General features: G+C 38.2%; 2 protein-coding genes across 4 annotated transcripts in view; both read left to right on the top strand.

Moving 5' to 3' along the window:
• The window catches only part of si:ch211-239f4.1 (EVI5-like protein), a 39,192-nt gene extending 30,160 nt beyond the window's left edge, over nt 1-9,032 (top strand). For both annotated transcript variants that reach the window (XM_034687279.1, XM_034687280.1), the window contains 7 exons: nt 2,037-2,153; nt 2,962-3,102; nt 3,207-3,383; nt 3,836-3,982; nt 4,681-4,776; nt 5,021-5,116; nt 7,407-9,032. In XM_034687279.1, the coding sequence (XP_034543170.1) occupies nt 2,037-2,153; nt 2,962-3,102; nt 3,207-3,383; nt 3,836-3,982; nt 4,681-4,776; nt 5,021-5,116; nt 7,407-7,721 (1,089 nt within the window). In that variant the 3' untranslated portion in view covers nt 7,722-9,032. The remainder of the gene's footprint in view (nt 1-2,036; nt 2,154-2,961; nt 3,103-3,206; nt 3,384-3,835; nt 3,983-4,680; nt 4,777-5,020; nt 5,117-7,406) is intronic.
• On the top strand, nt 7,846-21,768 carry LOC117815523 (zinc finger protein Gfi-1b-like). 2 transcript variants are annotated; one of them, XM_034687285.1, is made up of 6 exons: nt 7,846-7,966; nt 18,428-18,677; nt 18,896-19,107; nt 19,997-20,125; nt 20,217-20,382; nt 21,144-21,768. In XM_034687285.1, the coding sequence occupies exons 1-6, from the start codon at nt 7,868-7,870 to the stop codon at nt 21,326-21,328; spliced, it is 1,041 nt and encodes a 346-aa protein (XP_034543176.1). In that variant the 5' UTR covers nt 7,846-7,867; the 3' UTR covers nt 21,329-21,768. The 2 variants fall into 2 exon arrangements, with proteins under 2 accessions (XP_034543176.1, XP_034543175.1); XM_034687284.1 differs by having other exon boundaries at nt 18,428-18,695.
• The last annotated feature ends 1,703 nt before the right edge of the window (nt 21,769-23,471 follow it).

Genomic DNA, 23,471 nt, shown 5'->3' with positions numbered 1-23,471 from the left:
ACTGCGCCAAACAAAATGAGTTTGTTTTTGTCCTGCATTGTCTTGACATTTACTTTGGTTTTAAGAAAAGCCAACTAAGTAATGTTTTTATATGAAACCTCAAACCCTGAATTTTGATTTTTAAACAAAATACAAAATTACAGCAGTGTAGAATAATTATGTTTTGTATTTCATTCAACTTAATTGTTGCACGTAGCTGTCTTCATTGTCAGTTGAAGTTCAAGCTTCTGTGAGAAGTTTTTGAGTAGTTGTGAATCAGATCCAAATTAATACTGATGTCTCTTTATGACCTGCAAAAGCAATCTAGACCATCGGCGCCATAATTGACCATTTCCATTTCCATATACTTGGATGAATTTCCGCAGTTTGAAATGGATGAAACTGCTGGGAGGGGGTAGGCGTCGGACCAGATGATTGAGAGCTCTTTCTTTTTTTTTAAAGTTAAATATTAACACAATAAGGGATCCATTGGACTGTTGGTCAGAAAAAGTCTACCTTAGCATGTACAGGTTACAAGATGTATATGATTGCCCTTGGGGGGGCGACAAAAACAACACAAGCTGAAAGTTCCTCCCAGGAGCTTTAATTGCATTTACTTAAGTAAGTAAAGCTCCTGAGGACAGTTTTAAGCTGGTCATGAACAGACTAAATTTAATACTGATGCCTCTTCATGAGCTGCAAAGCAAACAAGACCGTCAACAATAGTATTGACTCAGTATTGAAACTGTTAGCGGTAGACATAAATTGATCCAAAACAATGACTATTTTCTGCAAATATATCAAACTTTGTATTTGATATATGAATATAATATATTCAAGCTTCACATTATGAAGTTTAGCAAACAGTTTGTTTTTAAACATTACTAATTTTGGAATTTAAAACATTTTCATGTGAGGGAAATCTCAGTATCCTCCTCTACCAACAAATGATCTGTGTTGATGCTATACACGATTCTGTCAGAGGACCAGTAGAAAGGATTAAGTGTTAGAATGTATGCAGTCACATCATGTGCAAAACAACCCCCCCCCCCCCCCCCCCCCAAGAAAACAGTCATAGGCTAATAATTTGGTTTTTAAACATGCATGAGAGCGTGATGCCATTTTTGAGGGCAATTTTCCTCCACCTCAGATTGCTGGCAGCCATCACCTCATAGAGTTCACACACCTCCTCACACTCACACTCCTCTTTGAAAACCAAGACTGAGAAGTCTGAAATGACAAATCATCACTCTTATGCACGCAATGTACTCACCCAATTTCAAGCTATAGTGTTTTGCCTCGTAGGAAAGTATCTTTCCCCTCAGCCCTCTGTGTTTTCTGATGCTTTCATACCCTCAACGCTGTAGTTTCACTCTGATGTGCTGACAGAGAAATGTACAGTGGTTCCTTATTTATTGACATCACTCTGAGTCACGGGCAGAATTACAGCCCGACACCACCCTTACTATTTTTATGATCAGCTATTCTGTGGTTGGGTAACTTGACAAACATCTCTAAGTTTGTAATATAAATGTATGAAACAGTCTTTTTTTTCCAGTATGCAGACTAACTTCAGATGATTTTGATCTTAGGTTAAGGTGGGATGTTGCTATTGATGCTCTTAAATTTGTGTTGATTAAATGAAAAATAACACAACTAAGGTGTTCGCTTTGTGACCACTTTTAAGCAAATTACTCTTTGGCTTTCCTTAAATTCATCAGTGTACATATACACCTTTTCTCCTTTTTAATGACATTGTTAGCCCTCAAAAAAAAAAAATCAGGGATGCACAAGGTACATGAGCATTTGTGCATACTGAATCTGTTGTAAGATTAGATTAAACAAAATACAGGAAGAGGAAAATATAAAAAAAACAGTTACTTGTGGTGGAGTTGATATCCACTGAAGCTTTAGCTTCATTGATGCAACCAGCCTGTTTGACAATAACAGTTCCCAGTAGTGAATTAATATCTATATACTAGTACAATGAAAAGACAGCTGAAAGGTGGTCAAAGCCCTCTGTCCTGTAAACCTGTGTAACACCTGTGATTTTTCAGTACACAGACCAGTTTGTGAACAACCTGCAGACTCAGCTGGAGCAATCCAGACTGCGCGAGGCCGAACTGCTTGGAGCTCTGAAGGAAATGCAAGACAAGGTCCTTGACCTGGAGAAGGTGAGCTGACAGACAGATTTAAGTGTGTAAAAGAGAACAAAGTTAAAAGGGGCGAGCAGAGTCAGCAAGCATGACGCTGTGGATGTGTTCAACGTTTTTCTTTCTTAAAACTACACTACAAAAGTCTTAAATAATAATGCCAGACTTCAAACACGTATATTTGAGGTTTCGAATTTAGATTAAAACGTTTTCAAATACATCATCCCTGCTTTCTCCTGGTGAAGATTGTTCAATATGTTAAGACTATGAATGTCTTTGTCATTGCTTGCACTCAGATTTTTTGAGGATTTCTGATCTCTTGGCTTGACTGCTTTAGGCTTTAGGGCTGGTTATGTACTGTATGTCTGTAAGTAGATTGGTTGGTCACCTTTTCAACAACACTTGGTAAGAATTAGATGTTTCATCAATTAGGTGGATTAGCATAACATTTTGATGTTCATGTCCCCCTCAGGACCAATTTTGATAACTGTTTATCCATCACAATCATCAGGCGCAACTTTAACAAGTTTCGTCAAGGTTTAGGGTCGTTTGTAGCTCTTCTTTATTATAAAACATATATTTGATATTAATGACCAGTCTCAGTTCTACTTTTGATTACTGTAATAAGAAACATTTAGCATGCTAGGACGCTATTGGATGAAGCATACACATTGAAATGTTTGGCAGGTTTAACATCTGCTTAACATCAGAATGTCATTTAGCTTCAAGCCGCTCTGTACAGTCTCACAGAGCAGCAGGCAGCAGTTTATGTGGTCAATGTCATGAGTAAGTTCTTTAATATTCACCCATGACATGTTCATCCACTCAGATGAACAACTGCCTGCCCGATGAGAACAACTTGGCAGCTCTGCAGGAGGAGGTGAAGCAGATGAAGCTGCGGGAGCTTGAGACAATGCGCTCTTTTAGAGAGATGCAGGACACCGTCACTGAGCTTAACCAGCGCTGGCAGGTAACAAACACACACTGCTGCTGTTTCTCCACAAACTAAATGAGAGTCCAGGTTTTTGTCCTTTAACTGTGCAGTTTACACCTTTGCACTCTGTGTTTCTGCAGCACCACATGTCCAGAGGCAGCAGCACAGGTGGAGGTGGCGGCCACTGGAAAGAATCCCCGAAGAAGAACGCCATGAATGAGCTGCAGGACAAACTGATGACAGTCAGGCTGAGGGAGGCACAGGCACAGGCTGAGCTTCGAGAGGTCAAACTTAAAGCCCTGCAGCTGGACAGCCAGGTAAGATGTTAAAATACCCTCTATGTCCTTGCCTTGCACATAAATATGCACAGTGTCTACAAAGGTCAGTATAGTTTGTTTCAAGCATAGTTATAATACGCTGACAAAGTATTGCTTCTGGTGTCAGGATGCAGCAAACACCGCGTTATTTAGTATTTCAAGGTGCTGAAAAGAACAGCAAAATAATCAGGACATATGAGTTTAGTTGCATTTCTCCTAAAAAAACAAAACAAAGTACCATTAATCAGTTTTACCACCCAACCCAGAACACTTTTTAGTTAATGATCATTGATCCAAAACAGCCATTTAAAGATGTTAGTGTTGGGAAGTTGATGGTCTGTTATTCTACTTTTTATTTATATTTTATAGACTAATTGATTACTTGATGAGTATGAGTAAAATATGTAATCCTGCTCTACTCACCCTCTCCCATTTGTCCTCTTTTACTCTAGAACCAGATCCACAGTAAGCTGATCGGTCGTAACGAGCAAGAGCGCTCAGCCCTGCAGGACCGGCTCCAGATGCTGGCCAATCAGAACAAAGCACTCCAGGCTCAACTCAACGAGATGAAGAGAAAGCAGTCCGAGTTGGACTGCAAGGTCTGGATCTGATCAGAAGGGGGGAATGAGAGGGAGAAAGGTCATTAGACAGGGGGAGCTACATATTCCTGGCTCAGCTCAGCATGTCCATACAATAATGAGGCACAAATATGTGCATTAATAAAAAACAACACAGGGAAGATGAGAATAGAAAGGCAAGGAAGGATGAGCATAGAGGGAGGCCAAAGAGATTCAAAAGAATAGAAACTGAAAATGTTACATCAAAAAATATACAGAAGACTCTAATTATAAAGTCTTGTATTTATGTATTTTGAGACGGTTGCAAGCAATGAAGAAGGCCTGAGCTGAGAAAAAGAGGTCAGAGCAGGATGCAGATAAAGAGACTAAGACAGCTCATTGTGCATCTTCAATATCCATCACTGAAATCCTCTTTATCATTGTCTTCAAGCTATTAAGCAGAAAATTGCATATTCTCCCTCTTTCTTTCTTTCTCCTTTCAATGCTGGGGTGCCGGTATAGCTCAATTAGTAGAGCAGGCGTCCCATGCAGAGAGGCTACAGTCCAAATCGCACTGGTTGTAGTAGCAATTCGTTATCCTGACAGTATTTGGTGCATATCACCCCCCACTCTCTCCCCACATTTCCTGTCCCTCTCTCTCTCCAGCTGTCCTTTCAAATAAAGGTTAAAAAAGCTCTAGAATAATCTCAACCTCTTTTACTTCCTCTTCATTAATGCAGAGTAAAGAGGAGGTGATGGCAGTGCGGCTGAGAGAAGCAGACAGTATGGCGGCCATGGCTGAACTCAGGCAGAAGGTCGCTGACCTCGAGATACAGGTCAGTGTGTGTGTGTGTGTGTGTGTGTGTGTGTGTGTGTGTGTGTGTGTGTGTGTGTGTGTGTGTGTGTGTGTGTGTCTGTGTGTGTGTGTGTGTGTGTGTGTGTGTGTGTGTGTGTGTGTGTGTGTGTGTTCTTCTGTGTCAGTGTAGGTTATCAAGTTTGTCCAATTAGCTTCTGACATCTGTATGCAGAGGATTGATTTAACTCTAAAGATTCAACTTGTGTGTAATATGTGTTTTTCAGAAAGAGGAGGGGCTGATCCAGGGTCAGCTGAACCACTCAGATTCCAGACAGTACATCAACCAGCTCAGGGACCATATCACTGAGCTCAAGAACGAGGTTGGACACACATTCTCAACTGAGCACATACATTTGGATTTAAATACATTCACTACAATATACTTTTGTTTAAAAGACAAAGTTAATGTCAGAGTGACCTGTACTTCCCCTGTAATACCTTTATTCAGAGTACATGTATTTAAATATCTGACTTCCTTTCTTGGACAAAACAGACAGTTTTACCATCACATGTGATTGTTTGACCGTCTCCCCAGCAGAGACAGCAGTTAATAGGTGTTACATTGGAATCCCCTCTTCAGGCACAGTGCTTGCAAATAATCCTTGTTTGCTTTTTTAAATTATGGATAATAAACCCATGTGCATTTTTTTATTGGGATTGAAGTCATAGATGACAATGCAGTCACATGATTTTCAAGTACCTGACACACAGTGTGCATACAGTGTTGTAAAAAAGGAAAGGTAGACATCTTTCAGCCTCACTAACCACTGTAGAAAAATAGTTTCATCTTATCAAAACACATCACTTCCACGCTGTCACACTCACCCTGTGATATGACAACACTCATCTGTCTCAACAAGTGTACTCATGATGTGGTTCAGAGAGAACGAAAAGATAAGTGACTTTGAACACAATATGTGTGTGAGAGGAGGAAAGGGATTTTTTTTTCTCTCTCTCTCTCTCAGTTGAACCCAGAGCGGCACGACTTCTGTACACAGTTATCCCCTCAAGCTGTTGCAGCTGGGTTAGAATACTTCTTGTAAATTGAGTTGATATCTGTGCAGTAATCTTTAAGACTTTAAGGTCGATTAAAATCAACACTATCTCTGCTTTCTTTCGAACCCTGTTTTGAAGAATCGAAATTCTCCCCATGAGCGAGACTGAGTTTGTTCATTCAGAGAGTTGTTGTGCGTGACTTTGAATCGAGGGGGTGTGATGAGACTGCACTGATCTTTACTGCTCATCTTCTCTTTCTTTTCATCTCCCCACCTTTTTTTATCAGAGCAGTGGTTTTCTATACGAGACTGAAACTTGCGTGAGTACAAATGAGGAAGCAAGGGACAATTTAGAAAAATCTCAGTGTAGTTGTCTGAACAATTGAGTCATATTGACAGTGCTGGTTGATAATGACAGAGTTGACAAAACACAGCTGAGAGGAACATACGTGCACACTAACTTGTTATTCAGTGTGATTTAGCTTGATGTAAATGTACTAATCTATATTAACAACAACAGAATATCCCTATTTTAGAGCATTTTTACATAATTCCTGTAATGTTGATTTTATTTACTTGCTTTCATTACAAAACCTCACTACAGAAAATGACCCAAAAGAGCTTGACAGGCGATCTTTATTTACTGTAGCTGAACACACTCACACACTCAAACTCTCACACAGTCACACACTCAAAACATTTCCAATGGTTAACCACTGATTCCCCCTCCCCCCACCCCTCACCTAGACTCAGTGTGTGATAGGGGGAAACTAAAACCTCTGAGATTTGTCATGAGTCACAGACTGTGGTATATGCAGCATTAACTATAGCTATAAGCATGCATGTGACAATAAGTTTAATCTTCTGCTATGAAGAGCAACCTTTTGAATGTGAAGGATGGAGTGCAGCAGGAAGTTAAAATGTGAAAAAGATCTTTTTTAATTGTAATTTATTTGCTGTTTGTGTTTTTTAACCTTTATCAAACTGATGGTCAAAGTATGGTGCTCTGATTTCAGCTGTGAAGACCCCACTGCCCTACTTGCAAAACCTCAAAATGGTAGAGCGATGCAGACACTGCGTTTGTTTTTTCATATGAAACAGCCCGCAAAGAAAATTTCCCAGCATCTGACATATAATGATCTCATCAAACAGGTTGAAGACCATTGAAAGACTATTAAACACAGCCTGTAACATTTTAACTTTAAACTAAACCTTTAAATTCTGAGAACTTTTGAGAAACTTTGGGACTTTTGTTGCGTTTCAAAACATAGACACATTTTAAATCTGGTTCTGAAACTCACTCAAATTAATACTGTTGCCTCTAAATTACCATAAAAATCAAACAAGACCATCAACAAGAAGAGTGGCCGTCTCTGTATAGTCATCTTTAAGGTTTAAAACCACCAGCAGGGGGCTTGTGTCAGACCAAGTGATGAACTGCAGGATGTATCAACAGCTGGGGCTCCAAAGACGATGCTAAAAAAACCTTGTTAGTTGGATTTGTCTTGAGGCTATATTGACAAGAAAATACACAGTTATGTTAAAACATAGCCCCCCCTGCTTCTGTAGTACTTCATGGTAGACTCCAGAGAAACTTTCTTGTCTTTGTATTCAGGTCAGGCAGTTGCGGGGGCAGAAGGCGACCCCCAGCTCCAGGGTCACCGGCGGAGGTGGAAGCAACTATCAGGACCTCTGCCTGGCCAGCCCTGCCTCCGCAGAGGGGGACTACCTGAGCTCAGACGACGACCTGCTCCCCAGCCCGCTACCTGCTAATGCCCTTTACCCGTCCCTCTCCGGCCCGTGTCACCCGACTCCCCGTCTGGACAGCGAGGGGAGCACGGACAGCGAGGCAGAGGAGCAGGTGCGGACACACCCAGACCCTCAGCAGCTGTACGGCAGCATGGTGTGTGCTGAGGCACTGGATAACTAAAGCTAGGAGGATGCATTATGGTTTTACTGGATTTCTTTTAGCCAACAGAAAAGAACAGCTATTGTAAAACTGGTACTGTATCATCCAATCCAGTCCTCCTTCTCCTCGGCTTTTCCAGTGTTAACCTGTAACTTGATGCAGACACAATGGCATTGATTGGTCCTCTTCTGATCATCACTACCCGCCATCTCCGCTCCTGTTACTGTCTCCCCACACTGTTCGATCTAGTGTCCCCTAATGAAGAGGTAATGTAAAACCTCTCTCCTTGTTCCCATGTGTAACTGCGCCAGAAACTGTCTGTCAAAATACATATTCATCAAAACATATGACACAAACAAACAAACAGGAGTGAGACTGTTATCGCTGCTCCAGAACAACCACTGGACCTGAATCTGTGACCTTGAAAAGGAGTGAAGGTGGGTAGACGTACAGAAGGTAACTCTGCCATCTCCCCATGGACTAAGTAATAGACACCTGACACACTGTATAGTCGGTCTACCCGTATATAACTCTCCACCCTGATTGGTTCAGGTATAAAAACGCCCCTCTTTTCCCTTTTTATGCTTCTCATTAGAAAGACTCACACAGAAAAGAACTTCTATCAGCCATCAATTTACCTCTCACTAGACCAAGTGTTTAAAATCAAACTACAAGGTGATGAGTATGCAGTGTAGGAATATGTACCTATCAAACTGTAGAGGTTTCACAAGATGGTATTCATACATGAAACATGAACACTGTAACATACCTGTTATGTGTGTCGTTCGAATCAGTTGATTGAATAAGCCGAGCAAAAACAGCTCATGTCAAAACATATTCATCAAAACCCACTGAAAATGAAAGAAAATAAGAGTTGCCAAATGTATTTTTTGTTTTTGATTATTTATATGTTGTAATTTATTTTGATATTTTTTATTTTTTTATGAATCTATATGAAACTATAGGAGTGTAGAGAAACCGACAGAGGCCAAACTTTCCACACAGTCCTTTGTGCCAATTAGTCGCCTGTGAGTGTTTCAGAGATTGAAAATTTGCTGCTATGATTTTGGATTGACAACTTTCATTTCCTTCTTTTCTTTTTTTCTTTTTCTATCTTTGTGATCTGAACACGTAACCTCCTGTTTACTCTGCCATTGTTTACCTACAGTAGATAACCACTTTGCAGGCTCATCACATCTGAAGACTGAGCAGTTTCACTATATTTATCCAAGCTTTATCAGTGACTAATTTACAATGATGGGAATCATTTCTTTTTTGCTAAACCAAGTGTTATCATTACCATATGTTGCCATTAAAGGAATAGTTTGATCATTTGGGAAATATATGTATTCACAGTGTTGCAGAGAAGTAGATGAGATGATGTGGAGTATGGCCATAAGGAGCAGAATGGTATACACTAATAACAGGTGAACATAAAGTAAGAAGAAGTCAAAAACTCACGACTGTCACATTAACATCAGTTAAAAACACAATTTTAAGCCACTTGTGGCCCCAGACAAAGTGTAGTTGTAGCTACTAGGGAAACAAAAAGTGTTGATTTCAGCAAGGCTGCTATTTATTGTTAGCTGATGAAAATTTAACTTGTATTTTTTTGTTGTGCTAACCGGAAAAGTCACCAGTGATGTAATGAGTTCATGTGCTTTATCCTTGAGCCTGTAGTCAGAGCTGTGCTATCTGTTCTGCTTTGTTTCAAGTCTTAATGCTAAGCTAAGTTAGCACCAATCTCCTTGCTGAAGCTTCAGGGCCTGTGTCCACTGACATCATTTTTTTCACAGTTCTCTATTTAAAAAACAATGCAATTCAGCTTTTTTAGCCCGGCCTCCCGAGCCTGTCACCTGTTTTTTGTCACTGCGCTCTCAGCTCTCTGAGCTGAAAATAGTTCAACTTCTGAAACCCGCTGTGCACTCCAAATCAAGAAGGGGCGGGACTACTGATATCAGCTTTGTCAACAGAGGAGAAATGAACCAGACTTATATTTTCAAGGGTAAAATTTCCAGGTCTGAAGCTGTTGCTTTTATTTATTTTTTTTACATTTTCTTTGTAAAATATTCCTGAAATAATGCTAATTTTAAGCATATAAAACAGTTAGGGAAGTGGATGTGCTTTTACACAACTTTCTGAACCTAGCAACAGTTAACCCTGGTGAAAAGTGCTGTGAAATTAAGGACATGGGTGTTGCCAGTGCAAAAAAAATGCTGTTTGTGGACACAGGCCCTCATGCTGAATTGACATATTTGAGAACAACAATATCAGTCCTCTCAGTAAAACAGTTATCTTAGTGTATTTTTCAAAATGTCAAACTATTCCATTAATCATCAGTGTCCCATATAAGCAAAAAGAAAGTAAAAGTACTGATCTGGAATCATCAGTTCATGTCCTTGTATCACTTTTTGACTCTGGTGAAAAGAAGTTCCAACTGTTAGAAAAAAGGCTGCCATCATAACCAGAGGATGTGTAGAGGGAACTATTTTACATATCAAACATGAATATATTCTGTGTACAAAAAAATGGTGCAGATTGTATGGAGAAATATGAAGTATACAGTGTAAAGAGGAACAAACATTTATGGACATGATTTAAAGATGTATCTCTCAGTTTCACTGCAGATGGTGAGAGTGAGTTTAATATATCAAACAGGGTGATCTGCTTTTTGCACTACACAAGAAAGAGGGAGCTCTGCTCATTACATTCAGCAGAGAGAGATGCTTTTAGATTGAATCATGATGGGATCATTTTTTGTGATATTCAGCTCTGCAGAGAGACTTTAATGTTTTCCATTCACACTTAGTTTTTTGTTTATCATTATTCAAAGTGATGTGAGAAGAAGGCCCACTTTCTGTTTCACAATCCTAGCCTTATTGTTGCGCAACGCAATTTAAAAATGGTAATGGAGATAATTGTCTCAACCTTCTAAGAAACAAGGAAATTGGATCATCCAGTAATGGCCATGAAAGAGCTAAAGAGGATGTCAGTTAGGCCACGCTGATGTTGCAAATAACAGCTTTTTAGTAGTCACTAATGGGTGTAACAACTGAAATCTCTGCACAGGAATTAGTGTTGAGTGTCAAATCATATACGTGTTATACAACTGGTTTCACTAGAGTTTTGGAGTTCTTTGTATGTACAGGATGTAGACTGACAGCAGCACTGAGCATAAGATTTGGGTCTTTGGAGAAATTTACTTTCGGTAAAAACTGTAAGGATTCTCATTACTTATGGTTTTTATCAGACTTTGTTTTTCTTAATATTCCTTGCCTTCAGAAGAAATGCATTTGTATTAATTATTTAAATTTAATCAATCACCCCCTTTTTCATTTTACAAGTACATGCAATATTTATCAACAGGTGCCAACCAAAATGCCTCTGGACACTATTTCCAATGAGCAACAAAATGTGTGTGTAGAAAGTAAGTCCCATCGTCTAATATGTGTTTTCTAACTCAACACAATACAAAGACGTTCCGCATTAAAATAGTAGGTAGCCAACTCATCCCATTCATACATTATTAATCTATCATCCAGTTTGCTTCAAACTGATGTGACAACAAATTCAAAACATTCCAGTACAGCCGCTGCCATCATGTTTGTTTACAACAATGCATCAAGGACTCTTTAACCCATCCAAAGTTACAGAAATGGTTATTGGCCCAACCAAAAAATGGTCAGATTGAAACAAGTCTGGTCTGGTTTGCTGAAAGATCAAACAACATGATTTTTTTAATGCATCCCAAGCTTATACTGGGCTTTATGTGGACAATATAAATCTGTGCTTCTGCGCTCCACATCTGTCATTAACAATGCCTAAGTTCAGTTTCTTGTTACAAGATAAACCTGATCAAAAGTTTTCTTAGCTGTGTCTTTTTACTCATTATTCAAATTTCTCCTGATGTTTGATTGGATTTCCTTTCTCTGACAACTTCTTTGAATCTCCCATTCCCATTCACAGCCACTTTGAACCACCTCATGTGGTGTTGAGAGAATATAAGTGATCACCTCAGTTTCAGCTGGTCATACCAAACAGGCATTAATACTACTTAAGCTTTTTGGTCAGACAGTAAATTTCACAAAGCACGTTTTTTTGTTTTTTTTTGAAGAGCATATCTACTTTGAAAAGTATTTTTGACTGCACTGTAAACACATTGTCAAGTTGCTCTTCCTGTGTTGCATTCTGGGAGTGTACCATTCTAACAGGGAGTGTAATATTAAAATCACAGTTATCATCACCACCTCTAATCACACATCCTGCCAAACCTACCATGATAGAAATCTGAAGTATTATGACCCTTATTCTATGTTTGGATGTCAGTCAAATAACTGTAAAGTTTTAAGTTTTCTGGACCCAGCTCAGTGCTCAGTGTTCATGATGACACATGTGTACACTGCTGTCAAGTAATGGTGCTCTGCTCTCACCACTGTCTAAAAACAACTCTATCTACTGTGATGAAACATTTTGATATGTTGTAAATTACTTCTGAATAGACTACTAGCACTCATCCTTTATCTTATTTTTTTTAAGCCATCAGTACTTTGGTTTCTCCTGCTTACAGCAGTAAATGAGATGATAACATGATAATTATTGAACATCATAATGTGCCATAAACTTAGGTAGGATTACACACTATGCTGAATGACCTTGTGAATTAAACAAGAGTTGTCAGCCACAACAGCCCGTCATTTGAAGTGGATCTAATGTGGAGCGAAATGCCATCACACTGTGTTCCTCCAGATGTATCATCATGAAACTGAAACATCCCTGACTTAGAGCAGGAAATAAGACAGTTCAGTGCAGAGCAGGTTGAGTTTTATCCTCACAGACATAAAAAGAAGCAGACAGTGTTCATCTTGGTTTGTCTGCTGTAAGATTTCTCCGATATCTGTGCTGTTTGTCACGGCTGTTCATACCCAGAAACCTCATCCACTCTCTCTCTCTCTCTCTCTCTCTCTCTCTCTCTCTCTCTCTCTCTCTCTCTCTCTCTCTCTCTCTCGCTCTCTCTCTCTGTCTGTCTGTCCTGCGATTCAACTGATGTTATCAAATATATTAAATGACGGTAAAGACTATATAAATTCAAGTATGATGGGAAGAAAAATACATTTCAGTGTTCTGTATCCTATGAATGATACAAAATAAACTTTGACATTGCACCTTTGCAGAGGCCTGGTGGTCTTAGTGTTTATTCTGAGTGATTATAGGATTTTAAGATAATTTTTTCATGGATGTTGGACAAAAAAATACTATCATTTCATCAAGGTTGCACAGGAACTAGTCATAGGTTCTGACTTAGCTTTGTGTATTATCCATCTCACTCCCCTCTCTCTCCTCCCAGATTCCTACTCTATCCACTGACCCATCCCTCTGAATGAAAGCAGAAAAGACTGAAAAAAGGTTAAGATTGTGAAATTGCTTAAAGCCCCTTTGAGGAGTTTATAGCTGGTCATGAAATAGACTGGAATTAATAGTGATGCCTTTTTCAGCATACGAAAGCAAATAAGACCAACAGCAACAAGACCCACAATTTCCATATTGTCAAATAAATTGCCTGTAACCACTGTCTGACACCTATTTCTGTAGGTGTCAGACCAGACGACTGACAACACGCTGAACAAACGACCTCTTAAAGTTTTCCACAGCAAATATTCACATTGAATGATACATTTGACTATTAAAAGAAAGCAGGATAGGGGTTTTTTGTCTGAAATGCTTATGTAAACATGTATAGGACAGGTTCAGCTAAGAGGTATGAGTTATCCACAGGCAGGGACAAAATCCACACAAACAGAAAGTTCCTCACAGGAGCTTTAAGTATAACTAACTGATCAAGCCAATGCATGCTAACATGACTATCTTCTTCAAGCCCCTGTGTAACTAGCTGTGAATCAGATTGAAATAGTTACTGAGGCCTCTTTGTGACCTACAAAAGAAAACAAGACCATAAGCAACAAGACTGACAGTTTCTATATTGTAATGTTTCATACATGAAGCTGCTTCGGGGGTGTAGGTGTCAGAAAAGATGTTTGAAATTGGGCTGATAAAACTGCCTTCCTCTGAAATTTTCAACACAAAAGATTCACAGTCAGTTACAATTGACAGTCAAAACGAAACATTACATTTCTTGGAAAAATATACTTTTGAATGTACAAGATCAGCAAATTACACAGGGGGTGCTAAAATGGTTGGGGATTCAAAGGGCGTTCATTTTTGTAAAGCAAGACTACACTATTTCAGCTCATTTGTGACGCAGGATTGTATTGCACTTCTATTAAGGCCAAATTCCATAGGATCTGTGTCAGTCCATGTCCGATAGGTTTCTACTCTAGTCAATATGTTAACTCCCACTGGATTTGCTCTGTTGTGTTCCGTCTGTGTCTCTGAAAGGTCACGCCAGAGCCCTCCGGATCAGATACGCAAGACCTCAATTTTTTGCCGAATGCCGCAGCCAAATCTCAACAGAGAAGATCAAGTGGGACAGGAAGTCAGGCACCAAAATAAAATTAAAACATCCGGTGCATTTTAACACTCTGTGTTAACGCCAGATCGTTTTTCAATTAACTACAACAGCAAACTGTCATAATGAGCAAAGCCAGGCTTGGAGTCATCACGTCAGAGGTTTTCTGAGGCCAATAAAGACAACATGGATGAGGACAGGAGTCAGATATTCATTAATGCATTAATTACCGTGGGAAAACCTTGGTCACATGACTCCAGCTGTCAGGCGGTCCGGTGTTACCCAGTATCGTTACCCAGCAGTGTGTATACCTGAGGCCACCCTTTTGAAAGTTTGATCTCCAATTTGGCCAACCCAGTCAAAAAAGTCTAGCTCCACCCCTCTCCAACATTAACATTATACATTTTAATGCCTCTTAGACTCCAGCAAAAATAAGTTCTCTACAGCATATACAATATATTGTCTTTCTTCAAAGCTTTGAAGAGCACACTTCTGAACATAAAGTTTATTATTACCAGGAATATTCCAATTGAGACACCAAACTTTTACATGGGTTACTTGGCCAAGACAGCCAGAAAAAAAATCACCCAAAGAACAACAACGGACAATAACAAGCAGGACCTACATCAGTTAACAAATTAGCAGGGTTCAGTATCATGTGCATATACTGATCCGATTAATAATCCTGGTTTCAAAATCTCTCAAGCTGATTAAGTAATTTGGTCTAAGGTGACCCTGGAGCCTTAAATGATGGTGCAGAGACATTACTAGCACTTTCACCAAAAGCAGACTATGTTCCAGGAATCATGATGTGACCAAGAGACTGATGGTTAAGCCACTGATAGATTTAGGAGTCAGTAAAAAACTTATATAGTAAGAAGGAAGCTCAAAATAATCAGCACTTTTTTATTATCTAAGGAATCAAATGATACGTTAGCATTAACAACCCATCATTGCATCAATACATTTTATTATGGATTGTTTATGTTCACACCATACATATAACGTTTGTTTTCTGTCCACTGTGGTTTGAAGCAAACATTGTGCAAGGAGTTCATGTGTTACAAACGTCATGGTAAATATAAAGCAGTCATGGCCTTATACTTCAGGTTAAAAACAAATCTAAAATAAATACACAGAGAACAGGGGATACAAGAGATGAACTGATTAAAGCCAAAAATGAAAATGAAACACGTCCCATATTTATTTCACTGTTGGTTTCATTGAATACTTGAGAATGGGAATTTGCTTTTGCATCATTCAGCTTCTTTCAAACTCGACCGCCATACACTGTTTGGTAACACAACTGTGTCAACACTATGTGTCAACATTTTCAGCAGAATTTTCAGCACGGACATCCATCCTCTTCCTCTCACATCAGGCTTTATCTGTCCCCCCTGCTGTATTTCAGTCCATACAGCTGCACCTCTTCCCACAATTTGTAAAAAAGTTTTTGGTAAAAGAAGAGAAAATTTGTGCGGCAGTGAGTGTGCAGTGTCTGGGTTTGTGTTTGAGGAAGCTGTGTGGTTGTAAGCGAAGGGCTGTTAGCGCTGAAACACTTCCTCATCTGTCACTCCTCTTATTATAGCGAGCAGAGGAGAACATCGACTGCTCACCTCAGCGCACACTGACCTCACATGTGACACACTGACTTCACACTGTCTCATCTAACTCCATGTTAGATTATTAGTGTGAGGATTAGGTGAGACATCAAGAAGCACAGGTGGAACGTAAAACCTGGTGAGTATTTTTGTTGTTTATTTCTAAAAAAGCATCTTAACTTTTCAGTTTGAAAATACCTACTGTGGTGCGTGTGGTTTATTGATTGATTGATGATTGACAGTCTAAAGTCCACAAATCTAGTGTGACTTGTCTCTTTTGTTTTCAGCTATTACAAAATTTAAAAGCTAGAAGAAAAAAGCACTAATACACAACGTCAAAATGTGGTTCAAGATAATGTCATCTTAAAGTGAACATTAGGTTCACAGACAAAATCAGTACTGAGCTATACTCAAGCATTTCTAAAGAAATAACATTTTGTTGCATATATTTACATTACAGAAAATGTAAATATATTTTGAAATGTCATGGTGTCACTGACGGCAAAGGCTCTGGTCAAAAGCGTGGTCAAAGACTGAGAACCTTCACAGACACATGGTCAAAGATGTGATTTTATTACAAAGATGTGTAACATAGATCTAATAAAACATTTTGTGTTTATTTGACTTTTTTTATTCAATCTGAACTTGAAAAATGTTTTATCTGTTCTAATTTCAGTTCTTTAGATCACTCAGTTGTGCATATTTTCTGTGTTAAACCAACAGGTAATGAACCAAATCTGGTCAGTGTTTCACAATTATAGCATGTCCTTTCTCTTTTTAAACTTATTAATTTCTGCGATTCAACACAAGTGCAAAGTAGAAGAAAGGTAAATACATAGTTCGTACAAAAAACAATAAGTGAAATATAAGGTGCAAAGAAGATAAATGGACAATTTACGCAGAGTGTAATGTTACTTCCATTTAAACACCAAACTGCGCAGTAGAAAAAATACGTTACATTAAAACAGCCACACGCATATTTGCAATATTCATTTTCTCAGATACTTCAATATGTATTTGAAACAGCTACAATATTGGACCAGATCTAACAGGTCGCATTGCAACCTACATTTCAGATTTTGATTTTGATTTTAAATTATTAACTTTATTACAAATAACTTTTAAACCTTGATGAAGGTTGAAACTTTAGTTTCTAACCTTTTAACTTAAACAAGTGTATTTAATTAGAACCGTTGATGAGTTTGGGTTCATAACATCTGCCTTTACTCTTCACAGATTATTTCATATTAATAATTGTATGTTTTTTGTTTTTGTTTTGTTTTTTCGAAAAGAGATACATTTATCCATAAATACAGCAAATATTAGACTTAATAAATTCAAAATATTTATGTCAATTTAAGTGGCAGAGCTGTAGTTTTCAGTTATCTCACAGGGGCTTGACCCTGTGGTTTGGGAACTCCACACTAAACTCACAGATTGTTTAAATAAATGTTTGAGGTAGCTATGACTGGACCAGCTTGAACTGTAAAGTACTCGTCACATTGTTACCTGAGTATTACCAAACTCATTGTGCTCTGCATGTTAGTGCACAATTCTCTGTATTATCAGGCCGATGATAATCAGATGAACGCAGAACTTTTACCAAGCCTTTAAACGTTCATGGAATGTTACTCTTGTGTGAATGAAACATATGAGGAGTGCTCTTCTAATTTTCTCCACCTTCCATGAGAAACATGTTTGACAATATCTTTAATCTTAACAGTCTAATTGACAATGAAATAACATAACCCTCCCTGCTTTGAAACATAAACCAGAAATTCCAGAATGTAATAAATTGGACAATGTTTGTGTTAAAAAGTGCATGGCTTCATTTTCTGTCACTATGTTTTTAGCTTTTATTTATGAGGAGACCAAAGGTTGCCCATGGTCCAACATTATTTTGTGAATACATGAGAGTTTTCTCTCATGGAGCAATGGTTTGCTGGCATATTTTATACTGATCTGAGAGAAATGTTTGAATTACCTTTAATCACTCTCTTTTTTTCTCTTTTGTAGTACTTGTAATGATATTTGGGGTCATTTCTGGTACTGTTATTTTGTTTTCAAAACTACTATGAAACTGCAGCTATGTCTCTGTTCTATAATACAACGGGGATAACACTTCGGTGTGATTTCTACCCCAGCTTTAGCTATGCTCAAACCCTAGCACTGGGTCGCTAACGTGTAGACCTTTTTTATTTGGAATTTTGATATAACAATATATTTCACATCATAACCATCAAGTTTGGATAGAGTATTTATGTATAAAAGTCAATGTCAATAAGAAACTCACAATTTGATGTAGATTTTTATATTTTTAAATCAACACATACCATGAAAATATCAGTGTTAAAGAATTAAAAAAAAATACTCATTGTAAATCCTCCAAAACAGGCATCCAAAAATGTTACATAGTAGCTAATCCTCATACTGCAATCAATATGTTCTACTTCTCTGAATAACTATATCAATACAATTTGGAGTGTATACTAGGGCAGTAACTACACATCTTCAGGGAGGAAACATAAAGCTTTCAAACGTACAGTTCTGCTGCCCTCTCTTGGGCAATACAAATATCAAATGCAACCCCTAAATCCTTCACTTTGTATTTAGTTTTTTCATGTACAGCTGATTTTTAACCCTACAGATGACTCTGATTTCAGGTCCAAAGTGGTCTTCCTCTCTTCAAAGTGATGCCTCGTTCTTTCTTAGTGAAGCGCGGAGGGCTGCACCACCTTCGTCAAATAGCAAGAAGCCCTAGCCCTGGATCGACCCCTATGACATTCAGCCAGATAGGAACAAAATCTGAGTCCTGGTATACATCACTGTGGGACTCCACAGCTGAAAAAACAGATAAAAACAGCAAAGAGCCCATTGCATTCTTTCAGCAGGATCTTCAAGCTGCACCAGAAGGTAAACACCAGAGTGGAGGTAGGAATCCTCAGCAATTCAGTCCCAAAGTTTAATGTCTTAATTTGCAAAGAATTTATGAACTGAACTAGCCTGTACATCTTTTTAAAAAACAACTAATATTTACACTAATGGTTGCTTTTTCAAATTATATAGATATCTGAATCAAGAAAGACTACGAGAAAATGCCCCTTAACATGCCTGTCTGTCTTTGTATTCAGACTACACACCTGGTGAGCCCTGCAGTCCGGTCAACTCAAGTACCTTGAGCACAGCAGAGCAAGAAGATTTTCACCCTCCCAGACCAGCCGTATGCTCCAGGAATGGGAACTCAATATATCCAGATAAACCTTCTTTGGGACTAGGAGACTGGGGTCAGCAGCCAACAATCCTGAGGGATGCCAGGAGGCAAGAGTGTCCACTTTGCAGCAAAGTATGTCATCTCTGCATTACATTTATTAAACTTGTTTCAAAGAAAGACTTTGCAGGATTAAAAGACAGCACAGCATTTAAGTTAAATTTGTTCTTTAGAAAAGTGCTTAAGTGAAAAGAGAAAACTTGAGTTCATTTTTCTGTAAAAACAGCAATTTGCTATTTACAGTTTTGCCCCTATAACTGTGGTTAACAAACTTGTTGAACACTGGCCACACTTCAAAAGTTTTTTTTTTCTTCACATATCACCCTGTGACAACAAACTTCCTATGAAACATGTTATGCTCACTAATGCTTAGCAGATATTATAATGACAAATCCTATACCTCCTTATACATTCTAAATCAGTTTTGAGGAATCACAATAAAAAAAATCAGGAGTTGGGAATTTGAAATGCTTAAATGTTGTGTAGCCAGCAATAATAGCCAAATAGTTTGAATTATAGACTGTATGCAAAGATGGACGACATGGTATCTCTCCAACATTGAAGCCAAAACTGTTGGCACTTCTTCTATGGGCTGTCTGCAGAATAGATCATACAGCCTGCCTTTTCCATGTTAATAAATGGGACATTATTCAAATTATAAAATCAAAATACATGTAGTAAAAAAAATTCAAACTTAAACTATGTTCCATCACTATAGCTGGTTCTTATCATGCTGGTTTATACCCAAAGGTTAGTGTTTTCTGGGGAGACACAGAATTAGAAATGGGACAAAGAAATAAGCCAGCATGATGTTAACCCGGCAGAGCGATGTAACCCTGTTACATCTTAAATTGGTTCTTCTGCAGGAATGTATTGCTTCCAACATTCAGCTACCATAAAAACCTGCAATCACATCTTTACATTTCTCAAGTTTTATAGAGTTTATCTTTCCATCTCTTTACAGATATTTTCATGTCTGTCAAGTCTAAAGTCTCATATATGCAGGAGTCATAGAAGCAGATCACCTCCGTCACCAGCACACATCAAGTCCAGCAGGACAGACAGTAAGAGCTCATCCTACAGAAGCAACAAGGTCAGCTTATGTTACTTTTTTGTTGGAAAAAATGTGTTTTAGATTAGATATCCAAGTCCTGGACACATAACCACAGAGCCTGTTGTTTTAGGAGAGGACGTTTGGCTGTGCAGAGTGTGGAAAAGTGTTCAAGCGCTCCTCCACCCTCTCCACCCACCTGCTCATACACTCAGACACCCGGCCGTACCCCTGCCAGTTCTGCGGGAAGAGCTTCCACCAGAAGTCTGACATGAAGAAACACACCTTCATACACACTGGTGAGTTATCTCTAAGTTTTTATGAACACAAAAGAGTTTCTTTCATTTACATGAAATTAAATCAACTATAGTGTAATTTTACCTGTATTTCAAACACTAAGTGCTTATTGCTAACACACATCTAATTCTTGTATGTAAGCTCTGGATTAAAGGAAAGTCTTTGACTTCAATAAATCCCAAACAGTTAAAGGGTTTACAACTCGTAATAACATTCTCTTTCTTAATAGTGCTCAATGAAATACAGACCACAGTCAGCATAATCATTTGGCAAGTTTCATGTGTTTTTCTATTTCAATCACTTTTTTTTTTAAAGACATATAACATATAACACCACATCCATATGTGCCAAAACATGTCCTATGGAGCCTAAAGTTAAATGTTTCCTGTTTTTCAATTTGTCAAAAAAAAAGGGATCCAGACGACTTCTTTATTTGTTGTTACACTTGACCATCAGTATAACATTTCTATAACCTTGTTTATTTGAGAGCTCAAATAAAGGGTATTTAGCCAAATAGCAAAGAAATTCTATGATACATTTTTAAAGCTGTTTCTTAAGCAAACATGTAAAAGGGCCATTGAATGGGACCTCTCAAATGTCTTAATGTCGCTGAAAATTGGATAAGTTGTCAGACAGAAAAATGCATTTTCAAAAATGTCATGAAATAGAAAAATCTCTTCCATAATATTGCTGTTTGTGGGAGCTGGTTTTGGTTGTAAACTGTGCAAACTCAATTATCATTATCATTGTGTATGACTTGCAGGGGAGAAGCCCCACGTGTGTCAGATATGTGGGAAGGCCTTCAGCCAGAGCTCCAACCTCATCACTCACAGTCGCAAACACAGGGATGAGCGGCCCTACCGCTGTCCTCACTGCCTCTATGGCTTTCAGCTCAAAGTGGAACTGCGGCAGCACCAGGAGCACCACTGCAGCTACCGCTCACTCTGACACAGCCAAGTCGACATCTGCCTTTGCCGATAACCAGCTGAAACATGAACTGCACAGGAGGCTCTGACTGTGTTATCAGTGAAAAGTGATAATCATGAACCCATGAGTAAAGTAGCTTGTACTAAGGACTGAACTGCCTTTCTTGACCATCCTCACACAGCAGACGTTTTCCCATGACATCATCTTTGGAGGTGGGTATACAATATTCCAAGTTGTAAGATTTATAAATCAAGGACATACTGTCTCAATATACATTTTTATAACTTCTTTACTTATAAAAAATGTAATACAGGTGAAGACAAATAAGAATGTTGTGAAGAAGTTAAATAATTTTCATCAGCTAATGCAGAAAGTTATTTGTTTTAAAGGAGCCCAAACCAAGTATTGAGTGCACAACAGTACTCTATCATCTTGAAAAGTATTAAAAGTAATTAAATCAGTGTGGTCAAAGTATTATTCACAATCTTACATGGCATTCAGTTTTTTTTGGTTACTTATCCAGTATGAGTTGAGAGTTTCTCAAAAGAGTCTGTACACCAACAGTTTGAATTCATTCATATTTTATTTTATTTGAATATGTTAAGATAAGATACTCCTTTATTCGTCCCACAACGGGGAAAAAGGCTGTCATAGATCTGCAGCACCTGAAATCATGACAAAATGAAACATCTTACACATCCACGGGTATGCCACTGACGGACCGCTGTCAGCTTGATAACACTACACTTAACAAAACTAACAAAACACAATAAAGCAATGTAAATTCTCAGGCAAGAGGCTGAGGGACACAGAATTTAAACTGGGCCGTCACTTGGAATAACCAACATACAGGGTCTGATAGCAACACCAGCTGAGTGCCAAATTTAGTTTGATTTTATGTTTGGCGGGTAAACCTCAGAAGTCTATGCCCCATGTGGTGAGTGTGTTTGTGCCACAATAGTAGTGTAATAAAATGAAACTGAAAACATAAATTATTGAGGAAAACAAAAATTAAATGGATAATATTGTGAGATTTTAATCGAGAAATGGAAAATAACTTATACTAAACAGCCACATAAACATGATAAAAGCAAAAAGAAACCAAATACAGCCTATCTGTTGTATATTATATCGACAGTGTTCAATAGGAGTTATCACAGACATAAGACTGTTTGTGGTTGTAATCTATTAAAACGATATAGTCAAAAAACTTGTAAAACTATAGCAATATATGTTTAAGGAGTGTTGCTGAGCATACAGCTCAAAATGAAGTTTAGGTCTTAAATATGTTCATTACGTCTTTAAAAAGACCTTAAAATGGATAAGATTAAACTTCAATATTCCTGCATTTACCTTGTATAAATTAATGCATGTGTCAGAAGCTTGGCATTTATGTATTTAAATTCTTGTTTGATATTCGAATAATAGAGAAACTATATTTCTCATTCTTTTTGTAATTACTTAGTGTTCTTGGCATCTAAACACAAGAAAATGTAGAAATTATTTTTTGAGTCAATGGTAAAATGGAAACAGGATTGACTTTCCTGAAATTCATCTTATGTCAAATACAAGTTATATTTCTAGGCTATAAATGCAATTCATTACTTGAGGTGTGACCATGAATCCATTGACACAATTTGCTCATGCAGTTCTACAGAGACTACACTTTGACAACCGTGCAGTTTCAGTAAGTACAGGAAACCACAGAGATGATTACATTTCACACATTAATGCAGCATATACAACAACATATGGTTGCACCTTCCATTCTTCTTGTCTACCGTCTTTTTCTTATTTCATGTTCAGTCGTTTGTTTACCCTTCCATGCTTGATGTTATGAACTATGGGTAATTCTCACACGCTAAGTCTGCAAAAAGCCCACATACAGAAAGGGGGCATAAAGGGCTCAAAAAGTCTCTGAGAGATCCCTCACTCACTTAATGATTTGACAGTGAGACAGCCTTAGGCCCTAACAGACTTAGTGGGAACACACCTCAAAGTCAGTGGGTGTGTGAGTGTGGACATTGAGATTGGGCAAGTTTGTTCATCCTGTGCTACTGTTCTGTGCAAGATGGCCGGCTCCGTGGAAGGGCTCCTGCTCTTTATGTAGATATAAAATGCTAATTCTGAGCTAACAAAAACAAAGCAATTTTTATATGCAGGT

This window comes from Notolabrus celidotus, chromosome 7, assembly GCF_009762535.1.
Source record: "Notolabrus celidotus isolate fNotCel1 chromosome 7, fNotCel1.pri, whole genome shotgun sequence".
Taxonomy (NCBI): domain Eukaryota; kingdom Metazoa; phylum Chordata; class Actinopteri; order Labriformes; family Labridae; genus Notolabrus; species Notolabrus celidotus.
The sequence above is the reverse complement of the archived record's forward strand: the minus strand, read 5'-3'. Positions and strand labels throughout refer to the sequence as shown.